We start from the raw sequence: 13,282 nt of genomic DNA, 5'->3' as shown, positions 1-13,282 counted from the left end.
CGGTCCGCATGTGAACTATGACATGAAAATTGGCCCGAAGCCCGGCCCTAGGGGCATAAATAAGTCGGGGCCCGTTGGGTTCGGGCTGAAATGCAGGGCTCTAACCTGAACCCTAAAACCAAGTCCCCCAAAAAGCATTCTCTACCCATCATTCACATAATGCACCTTATCATAACCTTTACCGTCACAACTACATGCCTAGCCCTAACCTTATTCCTGAAAAAGCCTTTTAAACTTGTGGGGTCCATTTTGGTCTCCACAAAGCTGTCGGACAAATAACGTCTGCTTCTCTACCTTTTACTGGATCCACAAAGGTTGAGAACGGGGCTATGAATGAAAGAAGCACACGCAGACAATGCTGCCCTCTAGACAGCAGAGATGAGTCATGATGTCTCATCATGAATGTGCATGCCTAAATGAATACAATAGGTACCTGTATTCCTGAGGCGCGGCGGAGCTCTGGCTGCTTGGACCAGCATCAGATCAGAGAAGAAGTTCCTCCTGTCCTCTTCTCCTGGAGGGCACAGGGTCACTACCTCCCCATAGGTTCTCTGGAAAATACTTCTTACCTGTATTAAAATTCATCAAAGGATTGGATAAGTGACCAACACCATTTATTGCTATGCCTTAAGATTGAATTCTTCTTGTCATAAAAACAGACAGGTAAAGCATATAACAGCAAGTACAAAGGTTGTGACAGCTAGCTAGATTTATGCTATCAACTGGAATAGCCGAAAATTCACATACTATGATAACACTATGTTGGCTGTGTGGAAGGTTAATATCTCATGTTCTGTCACAGTAAATCTGCTTCTTTCATTTCTTAATTTTAGTTCCCGTTGTAATTATTGGGCTTTTGAGAATATTACATTTTAATCCAATGTCATTTTATACACCCACTGCACCAAACCGATTCTCTAACAAAATTTGGCCAATCTACTACTACCTGATTTAACGCCAACTGTCAATTTCATTACATTTGTTTTACGTATCAGTAGTGTTTGTAAAGGGCTGACACATCCTTATATTCTCAATTATAATAAGTGGATAATTGACATTGTGGATTACTAGTTTTGTGAATTTACCATCATGTTTATGGTCCAAACAATAGCTGGGAGGGATACCATGAGTATTCCAGCCAAATGATCGCAATGGATTATCCTGCAACTATTATATCGCTGGGACTATTTTCACTGACTCTCCAGGCACAAAAAAATATCCTCACTTTAGTCCTAACACCGATAACCCTAGGTGGTATGGTATTTTTAACCAATGTTGGCCAGGCGACATATTATTTTACTTTTTTGTATAAATTATTATATTGTATTTGCAGACAAATATGAGAGCCTTTTCCAGCTACCTTAATATATAGTGTGCATCTATACTGGGGCTACAGGGGTCTTCTAAGATCCCAGTTCACTTCCGTAATGGAGCTCAAGGCTGCTCCCGATGGGAAGCCCTGTTGCTGACTAAGCACCTACTTTCTACTTTATATCTTCCCCCATCTGTCTTTCACATCGATCCTCTCCCTTCCCCATGACTTGTTTGTTCTGTTTCTCTCTGCATTGCCTTCTGTTCCCTTTCTTATCCTGTCTCTCTGGATTTTGCACTCTCTCCCCTCAGAAGAGGGAAAGGAAAGGAGGAACAGAGAAAAAACGAGAGACAGTAGGCGAGCCAGAGACAGCGTATGTGTGTATGTAGCACACAGCAGGTAATGATATTTTTCATCATGATAAAAGCTACAGGGCTGTTGACACAGGGGGGATAGCAGAAATGTGTGGATAGATGAATGGTTGGGGGAAAAAAAGGGAGGGCGGATAGAGGAGAGAGATGAATATACAAAGAAAATTGGGGATGTCTGGCAGGATAGCAACTATAAAACAAAATTGGACACCTGCTCTGCTAGCATGATCAATTCTTAACTGCACAAACTGACTTAAAAGCAAACTAAAACATTCTGTTAGACTGTCATGTTACTAGATCGCCATCTCAATTTTCTGAAGAAAAAAAGTCCTTACTGCAGGTGTAAAATGAGATGGCAGTAAAACACAGCTTGAGTGAATAACTCTTCATGTAATTCACATAAAAACAGCTATAGCTGAGACACCTTCCTGAATCACAGTGGTCCAAAGATGGTGGCTTAATGCTCCAAAATTAGAAAGGGTCACACAAAATAAATGCTGTAAAATGTCCTGCAATAAACAAAGCACAGGAAATGTTGATAATGACATTTGAACAATAATGCACACACTCAAGTCCAGATGGTGAGAAGTAGGTTGAGGGTAAGATGGAGTGTGAGATTGACAGGCAGACTGGTGCAGTGTCAGCAGTAATGCAGAAGTTATACTGGGCCGTTGTGTTAAAAGGGGAGCTGAGCCTGAAGGCCAAGCTTTCGGCTTACAAATCGATCTACAGTCCAGCCCTCAGCTGTGGTCATGAGCTTTAGGTAATGACTGAAATAATGGAGACAGACATAAGTGACCAAAATGAGCTCAGAGCAGAACCGCTGCTCCCTCGCATTGTAAGGAATCAGATCAGGTTCGGGCATCTGATTTGGATGCCTCCAGGTTGACGGCACGCGGGAGGGATTATGTCCCAACTGGCCTGGGAAAAATAAAATAAATAAATAAAGAGCTGGAGGATGTGGCTAAGGGGGAAGGACGTATGGACTACTTCGCTTAGTCTGCTGCCACTGTGACCTGAACCCGGAAGTGTCAGGAAATGGATGAATGGACAGTGAAAACGGATTTTTCTGATGATTATTGCTATCACTAACAGCACGTTTTACATCCACTCAAGAAAAATGCCTAGTGATTTTAAAGTGCAATGCTCTAAGACTTGCTTTTGGAGACACACAAAAAAAGCTACTGTGCACTTGGAAGTCATTTAAGGGTTCAGTGTACTCAAACCAAGTGCTTGTCAGATCATCTGTCACAGCGCATTGGTATATTGCTAATGGAACTCAAGATGACACCATCAACATGGTTCAAATAATTTTCCCAATCATTTATAATTGGAGTCAATACAATTTTACACCATTAATTGAACTAGGTACAAGGGTTGGGCCAATAGACGAAGTCGTCGTCATGATTAGCACCAGCAATTGACTGTCTAATATTTGGTAGGTAGAGCGGGGATGAGGGGAGGCTGCAGTAGGACGTCTTGTCACCATGTGTACTGCAGCTCAGTGTGTTTACCCAGCGGTGTTTTTGAGGGCCTGCCCGACTAGCTGCTACGCTTATGAGGCATGTTACAAAGTGACAACTTGTGAACGGAAGTGAAGGCTGGACTACAATCAAGCTGTACAGAGCAGTGTTTTTCTGTGGGAGATGGTAACTCCCTTTGGGGTGGACTTTGGGCTTTTTTACTTTGCAAACCTATTACATGCACAAAAAAAAGATATATTACACAATAAAGGAAAGGGAAAAAGCAAAATATGACCTCTTATATTCACTAATTATATTAACAATGTGGGTGCCTCAGTAGGAGTGCGTTACTTCAACAGCAAACAGATTTTTCCAGCCTGTCAGCTACTGTTGCACATAGTAACAAAATGTATTATTGTGTGAAATAAATATGGTAAGTCTTTAAGCTATAGATGTTCTGATATGATATCAGAAACAGGTAATCTGCATTGTGCTGCAACACTTCATAGTGCAAGCAAAAGTGTACTGCACTCTCAGTAAAATACAGCTCTAAAAAAAATTGCCTGATTCTTAGAAAAATGTGCTAAATAGTAAAAGATCGCAATAGTAAAAGTAAAAGATCTGGATATTTTTTCTGGAAGACACAGATTTTGTCTGGTACAGTATCTGCTTTATCACAGCATTGAAAACAGATTACTGATTACTTACAATAACCCAGGTCCTTATGGTAAAACTGTCGCAAAGCAAAGCATTCTTTCAACATGCTGTTAATGCCATTCAAATGCACTTGGAGATGCCTCAAACCACACATAGAAAAAGTGTTACAGCACTGAAGTTCAGACTGATGGGACAATATCTCTCTCTAACTGCAGTTACTTCACCCTACAATAACATGTTCTAGCAATTTCCATTGTCCTTCCACCGAGAAGGAAGTCAATCTAAGCCAAGTGAATGGCTGTTAAGGGAGGGAGGCTATGTAGTTGGACCCAAGCCTGTCATGTCCGTTTTGGCTGGGGAGGGATGCTGCTTCTTCCCTGCTGAGGTTTGTAGCTGAGACGGCAGCTGTCACTGTGTTCTCTGTGCCAGATAGTGAAACAACCCTCTCAGAAATAGCCAAATCACTTAAAGCACCATTAACTGCAGCATATCCATGCATAAACATTTAAAACAATAAACTCCTCAAACCTTGCTGAAACAAGCTACTGGGCCACATTTGAGAAAAGAGATAAGACGTGTAATTTGAAAAACAAAACAATTATAGCAAATATGTCCAATTATTAGACAAGACAGATCTGATTAACATGTGAACAGCCTAAGAAAAGAGCATATTCTTTTTCTGGAAAACCTGGGGCACAGTTTCAGTGGAACCAACTACTAGATTTGTTCCCCTTACAGACTTCCACACATGGCAAATCACTAGCAGCAGTTGTTGTGTGTTGCTGTTTTTGTTTTTTTATTTGGTACTGGTTAGGGTCATTCATAATTCAGTATAGTTATGAAAACCAACTAACAATGCTTGTCTGAAGCATCCAGTGGGTCCTAAACATCGCTACAGGTTTGATACATTCCAAAGTAGTGCTGTCAAAAATATAGATTTTTAGAACGGTTTAAAGTTCATTTTCACGGTATCGATTCTGAAAATGCACTTCTCTTCTCTCCAACAGCGAGCTGATACACACAGGCTGCAGTGCCCACAAAGGCCCGCCTTCTGTCACTCACAGCGCTTTCTTCTCGTCTCATTTGCGTATTTTTTCCTGCCAGTTTCGACAAGTCCCGCCTTACTGTGCTGTGATTAGCTAGTACTCGTCACTTGTGATTGGATGCTGCCAAAGGATACGAGCAAGCCCATATGAAAGTGACGGTACAGAGCGGTGGTAACAAGCAAAGCACCTGCAGGACCCACACACCGTCCTCTGTAAAAAACCTAGAGGTTGCAGACGTCTTCCCTTTCAACATCACTAAAGTATTAAACAAGATGTCCCCGTAAACTTTTATTAATAAGACAGTTGTCCTGTTGTTTAACTAATAGACATGTATAAAGTCTCAAAACTAAGCTAATCCACCCCCGAGCTATCAGACCTGAGGAATCTCAGACAGCAGAGTTTTAATTGATGGGAAAATACTTTGACTAAGGTCAGAAGTAAATTAACTGATACTGTTCTGCTTAACACACAATACTATTAACTTTAGTTACTAAGATCAGTTAAGAAGATAATTCAGTAATTTAATCAAGGTCAAATTTCCCCCCGCGGTATCAAATATGGTATCAAATATTGATATTTTTCAAGGTATTGTATCAAACCTAGAAATTCCAGTATCGTCACAACACTATTCCTAAGACATCCAACTTCATTTCATTTACAGAGTAGCCAGTCCACCAAATAGAATCAGGGCTGATTGAATTTCCAGCAGTGAGATTGTCAACAATGAAAGGCATGGCACATATCCTCGAGTCAATAAAGCAGCAACTTGGCAGTAATCTAGCATAAGAGTTGGGCAATAAAGTTTATCTTTCTGTCAACTATTTATATCAATCATTTATTTTTGCCAGTGTGGGAATAAGACAGACTCCGGCATAATGACTTGTTTTAAAATATAGCTTTAAATGTGAGCTAATATGGGGTCTTTCTACAATGTAAAAAATGTTTTTTTGATTAACAAGTGCAATGATGTGAGGCCACTACAAACTAGCAGTGCAAGACACTGAAATGAGGAAGAACACAAAAGAGAAAATCAGCATATACTAAGACACTCCTGATACCCTCATGTTAGCTCCATATTGACTAAAGCACTCCATTTGTCCCAGCACGTGCTTTCCAAATGTCCAGGCTACATGGCTATGAATGACCAAAGAAAAGGTAAAGTGAGGAAAAAAGTAACTGCCAGTCACCTATTACGTAATGAAAAGCAATCAACCAGTTGACTCTGAATGGTCTGCAGAGGGGATTAGTTCCCCTTAAACACAGCATGTGAACCAACAAACATGATGAAGGACAGCAAAAATGTAAGAATTGTGGAGAACTATCAATCACACAACATAAAGGAAATAAAGAATGGCGTGAAACAAAAAAAGAATAAAAGTGACCAAATGAGAATAAAAAATTAAACAAAGAAAAAAAGGCTACTAGAACTACAGAGGTTAAATAAGAGCTTGGGCCTCAATGAGTACAACAGCCCAGGTGCCTGAGTCCTAATGAGTCAACAACAGAGAAAGAATCACCTTGGAGCATGGCCAGGGATGAGGTCTTGCCAAAACAGCAGCCACACACATAAACAGAGACAGAAACAGAAAAAAAACCTGCACCGTCTGCACAGGCATATTGATATGGTGCGTGTCCTGGGGTGAAGACGTGGGGCTGCCAACCCCCGGACGTAATTAAAGCCCTTCTGTTGCCTGACTAGAAAGGACCCTCCTCTTTATTTGGCCCTTCACCCCCCCCCCCATATTTTCTCTATATCCCCTCACACTATTCCAATCCCTCCCTTAGAGCGCCACAACGGGTGGTCTGACTCTGCTTTGGCTTTCAGAAAGAGAATAATAAATCCAAGTGGAAGGATGAAGGAGCAGGATTGGGGATACCCAGGGAGAAAAGTGGCCAGTGGAATAAATGACAAGAAAAGGGAGATGGAGCCAAAATAGGTAAAAACTTTGTGGGAGCAGATGACCTTGACTGTGACACCCTGTTTGCATCTGCACTAGCGCACCTGAGTATGAGATAAAGAAAGAAACCCTTTCAATTATGCTTTAGCATCAAATATCTTGTAAAAAAACATCAGGTTAACACTCTTCTCTCACATAATGGAAGAAACCGTATCAACAGCAATTTGTTACCACAAAAGACACGGGGCAGGCCTCCAGGTATATCAGAAAATGTCAGCTCAGATGTGTGTATACTGTATTCCTACCTCTTCTGACAGCTGTGAGTAGTGAGTCTCAGCAGTGGCAAGGATAAGGACAGGGCTGAAAGAGGGTACATCCTGCAGCAAGGTGAGGAAGGTGCTCTTCACAGTGTCACTCACTGTCTCCCACCACTCTGAGATATGCGGCATGAACACAACACTGGGCAAGCTCCGGCGTGCCTCCCGAAAGACCTACAACCACATAGATCACAGGTCATTCAAACATTGTTGCTTATGGGAAAAAGTTATGGTACAAATCACTAAACCTAAAAGCCTGTGTGTGCCTGTGTGTGTGCCTGTGTGTGTGTGTGTGTGTTACCTGAGCACAAGACTCCTCTGGCGTCTTAGCGCTGACGGAGTAGAGAGTGGGTAAATCCAGGCGGTGGATTGGCAGCTTTTCCAGGTGGTGCAGCAAGGCAGGGGCCAAGTGGGAGCTCTGTCCTGAGCCAAAGGCCCCAGCCAGCAGAAGACGAGGCCGGTATGCTGTGGGCTGTTGGATGGCAGAGCTAGAGGCAGAAGGGGGTCCATAGTTAGCACAGTAGCTATCACCTTATGATCACTGACATTTAAGACAGACACCCCAATTGTTTTCTGTTCAGTTGTTCATTTGCTTCAGTAAATGAATGTTGATGCACAAGTTACTTTTGACGCTAACTCAACAACCCTGCAGGTGCTTCACTTTACATTTTTTATGTGAATAGCAGTGTTAGACTTCACTGTAAAACGACCTCAGTAAATGTTGACAAGACCAACAAAAATCAAGATATCTTTGTGCACTTTTAAAACATTTCGAGGACAAAACTGAATATATTACCTGTCTGACCAGGCGAGAGAGCAGTCACAACACAATGAAGACTTACTTTCCCTCTTTTCAACATCAATGAACTCTCTTAGCAACTGGAGAAAAGCAACCCTGCACTCAAATGATGTAGTTTGACAGAACAAAAAAAGATTGAGCCACACACAAGTGGTTGAAGAACGAGTTGCAGAAGCCTGTTACAGTTCAGGCAAATCACTTACTTCTCCCATATTATGTAGAAGCCTCCCCTTATGTGCATGTCATATGGACAAACCAACGGGAAATATGACTGCAGCATGGGCACTGCTTACAGCAGCAAAAGTGCTGTTTGTAAAGTCTGCATCTGTAAACAATACACATACTTCTCTTCTCAAGCCAGATGTGATGAGTATCTGCCCTCTGCTCTCCTATATGTTATGTGTAACTCGACCTACAGGACATGTTTCAGAACTCCTGGAGATTTCTGTGAGCTTTCATTGTGGCACAGGTGTTTGATAACACATGTGGTTATCAAGCCAGTTAACACACGGCTTTGACAGCACTCTCATAAAAGGGACAGAGCAGACAGGCATTAAGTGTTGTTTTAATGCAGTTTTACCATCCAGTAGGGATGCACCGAAATGAAAGTTCTTGGCGGAAACTAAATATAATGAAAAAATTTGCAGAATACCAAATAACTACATTAACATTTTTTCCATTTTTCTTTTCCATTGCATAAATTTAACAGTCAAAATGTGCTTTTTACTCAGTGTTTACCACAGGATTTGGAGAGACTATGGTGGGTGGGTCCGAGGCACAAGAGGGCCCGGTAAAGGAAATGAAATTTTTCTATTTACTTTTAATGTACATATGTAATATGTTTTATACTTTCTTTGAATATAATCCAATTAATTCACCTTATTTTGAAAACTGGACGTTGTCACGTGTAACCTCGCGCTAAATTCATCAAGTCCGACCAAATGTGATAAATAAAGTTGTATGTGGTTCTCGTATCGCGTAACACACAACTCCACAGCCTCTCTTCAGGTAGGACTCTCATACTGCAACACTTGTCTTTGTAAAGAGAGACAATGACAGGATAAAGTCGCAAACCTGTCAGTTTGCACTGGTCCATTTCAGTGGATTTACCATAAAGGCTGGAATACGTGTGCACTCCAAATCTAGGTGCGGCTAGCTTTATCGCCTTCTCAGAAAACGAGTGACAGAAACACTCAAAGCGGTTCAGACCGTTTGTTGCCTTTTCTGAGAAGTCAGCCACAGATGGAGTGGATGTGCTAGGAGACAATTCGGCAGAATAATGTCTGCAAACGGCGATTTTTGCGTCTTTCTCTGACACTTTAAAATGCTTCCACACTGCCAACATGTCCACGTAATTTTTCGGAAACATTTATGCGGTCTTTTGACGTATTAGGCCAAAGAAACAAATAAAAAAAGTGCTTTTTTCGGCCGATTAAATACAGCTGAACATTGGGTGCATCACTACCATCCAGTAAAGTATATATAAATATATATCTCTATCTTTAAAACTACATGTTTGCCTTGAGGTTTTTATTTTATATTCTGACACAACTGTAGTATAAAAAGTTTCAGCCTTCCAAGCATATTTTGTAAGACTTGGAAACCAGAAACTTGATAGCTGCTTAATTTGTTCAATAATGGTTCCAGTAAATGAAAAGCATCCAGTCACTTCACCCTTCTCCATTTTTGAATGGAAGCATCAATAGCAATTCTGGTTTCAATCGTTTTGTTGCCTTTTCATCCTTTACTCTGATCTAGCCTGTTTGTCTCCACATTCTCTACAAGTGCTGCCTGTGGAGTCTATTTGTTGCTCATTGCTATTAATACAGTTCAACTTTTTGATGACATGTTTGGGAAAAAAAAATGTCTTAAATCTTCAGGCTAGGCAGGACAGAAAACCAACATGTATTTATTTCCACTCTCAAAAAAGGTATTTTGACGTGTTTGTTTTTAGTGGTGTACTAGACACTGGGGTCTACGCACTTTAAATAAATTTACTTTACTTTGCAACTTTATCAACAGATGCCCATGAAAACTGTCTTTTTACTCTGTGGACTCACAAGGAGAAATGGAGGAAAGGTCTGTGTGTTGCAGAAGAAGAGAGCTGACTCTTTGGGGTTGCAGCAGGCTGGACTTCATAGATGGAAGTAGATCCTTCCTCATTGTCATCGTCGCTGATGAAATCCTCTTCAAGCTGTTGATTGTCACCGCCTAGCACAGAGAGAAACACTGCTCATACAGCCGTGCAGTAGACGTACGTAGCAACTGCAACTCACTTTTCCTCGAGTTATTGAGTACAGAGGTGGCAAATTTACTCCAAAGTTTGCTTCTACAAAGATTAATCTTCAAAGCAGCCCTATCGTTGACATTAATGCGGTCATTTCACCAAAAATCTGAAAATAAAAAAAGAGAGCAGGTTTATTAGGTGACATGTAATGGGCATTTAAAGAGATCCAGCACCGTGAAAACTCATGTCATTATTGGGTGCAGGAAGTACAACTCCTGTAAGCAATCTCCCACTAGTCAAGTTGTTGCAGTGTGGCTAATCTGCTGTAAACACTCTTTCATTGACTGGAGTGGGGGGTGGGTCATTTAAGTGCAAGCAGGATGACTGGTTATCCAATCTCTGTGCTATCACCTCTGCATTGTCAAGTGAATGTTTCACCACTGACTCTGTATTCAGTGTGTGCAGGCGATACAAAGCACTTTGGTAATAAGGTGGGGAAAGAAAAACAAATAATCAAATTCTACAAAGTGCCAACAGGGAAAGCACACTAACACGTCAGACAGCAGGCAAGGTAGAAGAGAGCAAGCGTCAAGGTGGGAGAAACAGCAACTAGCGGTAGGAAAGTGAAAACAGATGATACAGCTGAAACTATGTGCGCCTGGGTCCCAGATCCCTACCGTGTGTGTTGTCCCTGTCAGTACACTGAGCATGGGGGAAGACTCGGAGCAGAGCTTTCAGCACCAAGTAGAAAGAGCTGGCCAGCAGGGGCCTGAGGGTGGGGGACAGGGCTCGGCCCGGGGGAGCCAGGGCCCTCTGGGAGGCTGGGACGATCGTCCTCATGGCCTTGCTGAAGTCGCCGGGCCCCAGGACGATGGAGGTGACATCCAGCTTCAGTTTGACGCTGCTGCCATAGATCTGGGGGTAGCGGCGGCGCAACGCCACCAAGGCTGCCTCTGTGCAAAGTGCTTTAATGTCTGCACCGCAGTAGCCTGGGAGCAAGCAAGATATACAAAGGTTAGTTGATCATTTGTCTGCCAAAATACAGGCTTTATCAAGGTTTTCAAATGGCACGTAGAACATGAATGTCATTGGGTTAAATCAAGAAGGATGTTTCAAAATGCTTTGTTGATACTGTTTAAAAATTGTGTTTTGCTTTACAGGTCCACACCAATGATAAATTTGACCTGAAATTTTTACAGCAAAGATGGCATAACATTTTATCCAAGGGGTCACTCTTACCGACACATTTTTCTGCAAGTTCCTCTACAAACGGCTCAGCTAATTTGGGATTCCAGTCCTGTGTGTGAATCTCCAAGATGTGCTTTCTGGCCTGAACAGAAGATTTGAGGTGGACAAAGGGAAAGAGACACAAAGAAAAACATAAATAGCAGTCATTACATGAGGGAGTACAAGCCCTGTGGAGACTAATAGGAACCACGATTCAAAAAACACTGGCAAGGTAACAGGTTAAAGTGCCACAGTGGCTGCCACAACAAACAAACAAAGTAAAAGAACTTTGATTTAACGTCTCATTTAAACTGTTGCATAAGACGGGATAAAAACAAACAAAGCATCACTACAATACCCGGGAAATCACACCATAAATATCATAATTAAAACCATGTTTTACGCACCTTAACTCCATCTAGAACTGACAACAGCATCAGAAAGATGGAAATAGAATCAACTGTGTCCGTGAGCTCAACTGAAGGGCTCGCTAACACTTAAGCACAACACGCCCTTCAATTCACTGCATCGTCTCCATAGGACTCCGCTTTGATAAGCAGCCAGACATCAAGAGCAAAGTGGTCTTTGTCATGAATCGAGGGTAACAGTTTTCATCATCTGTCATCACATCTCTCTTTCTATTCAAAAGACACAACCGAGCCAGATTTCAAACAGGTTTCCAGCATGGGCAATACCAGGAGGGAGTTGAACTTGAATGTGTAGAGAGGGTCACTATTTGTGCAAGAACAAGGTTTTTAAATCCGTCAGAGCTCACTACTTCTGGTGAGCTTAGCCAGCAATGCCTTGCAGATTAGGCTTTGATTACCAATGATCCTACTGTGCGGACAAACGATGCAAGGCGACCCATTAGAAAGGCTTGATGGTGAGGAGTCACCTACGCAGAACTGTACCGACTCTTGTCACTTTTTACACACACACACACACACACACACACACACCTCCCCAAATGCAATTAAAGTAATCAGATCTGCATAACAATACACTGTTCTAAAATTGATTTTTAATTTTCCAGAAACCTAATGAGCATCTGCTTTGCCACTTGGTTGTTGGATCAAAACATCCAACAGCGAGGAAAAAACAGTCGAGCCAGAGGGCTGCATGTACTAATTTCGTCGCAGGACTTTTATGAGTAAAACACTAATTACTTCTGCATTATATCGTGTCTCCAGCTGGGTGTGCATGTGGGTAAGCACTGTTGGCCTGGATGATACAGATTCTATGGTGTAACAACATTGAAGGTAAAACTGCCACGGATCTTTTAGGTAAACAAATGAAAAGCTAAATGCTCTTACAATGAAAAATACATCTACTGAAAATCTACGTACAGTGAAAACAAGACTTTGGAAATGTCCATGACCATGTGTCCACTGTACACAATATAGATGTTTCACTCCGTCTCACCTTCTTGTCGGGCAGGTTGAACAAAAACTCCCGGTCAAAACGTCCAGGCCTCCTGAGTGCCGGGTCGATAGAGTCAAGTCTGTTTGTAGCACCAATGACCACTATCTCCCCACGACTGTCCAAGCCGTCCATCAAGGCCAGCAGAGTGGACACAATAGAACTGGACAGAGGGAAGGAGGTGGAGGGACAGAATGTAAGACATGCTATTTAGTATTCAGCTGTATCTAATCTTACACCCAAAGTGACACCAAATACAAAAACTGCCTGACTTTACTGCAAGACACATTAAGTACAAACTCTAATTTGACTGTGTGTACAGTATTGCAAAGACATACTGTATGGCCACACACACACAAACAGTAATAGTATAGTAGAAGGACTATGTATAAATGCAGACACACATCACAAATACTGTCTGAGATTGAGACAATATTGACAAGACTCACTAGTCAGGACTGACACAATAAACAAGGCTTTATTTCTGCAAATAGTACACACACCTCTATTAAACACACATTTTTACGAAAACAGTGTGGGTAAAAA

At 41.8% G+C, this 13,282-nt stretch overlaps 1 protein-coding gene across 2 annotated transcripts in view; it reads right to left on the bottom strand.

Annotated features, from left to right (window-relative positions):
• atad2b (ATPase family AAA domain containing 2B) overlaps positions 1 to 13,282 on the bottom strand; it is a 74,324-nt gene that overhangs the window by 54,320 nt on the left and 6,722 nt on the right. For both annotated transcript variants that reach the window (XM_046060556.1, XM_046060557.1), the window contains exons 14-20: positions 12,740 to 12,899; positions 11,330 to 11,420; positions 10,768 to 11,079; positions 9,924 to 10,074; positions 7,366 to 7,552; positions 7,053 to 7,238; positions 434 to 569 (exon numbers count right to left, since the gene is read on the bottom strand). In XM_046060556.1, the coding sequence (XP_045916512.1) occupies positions 434 to 569; positions 7,053 to 7,238; positions 7,366 to 7,552; positions 9,924 to 10,074; positions 10,768 to 11,079; positions 11,330 to 11,420; positions 12,740 to 12,899 (1,223 nt within the window). The remainder of the gene's footprint in view (positions 1 to 433; positions 570 to 7,052; positions 7,239 to 7,365; positions 7,553 to 9,923; positions 10,075 to 10,767; positions 11,080 to 11,329; positions 11,421 to 12,739; positions 12,900 to 13,282) is intronic.

The sequence above is a fragment of the Micropterus dolomieu genome, linkage group LG10, assembly GCF_021292245.1.
Source record: "Micropterus dolomieu isolate WLL.071019.BEF.003 ecotype Adirondacks linkage group LG10, ASM2129224v1, whole genome shotgun sequence".
NCBI classification, from domain to species: Eukaryota; Metazoa; Chordata; class Actinopteri; order Centrarchiformes; family Centrarchidae; genus Micropterus; species Micropterus dolomieu.
The sequence above is the reverse complement of the archived record's forward strand: the minus strand, read 5'-3'. Positions and strand labels throughout refer to the sequence as shown.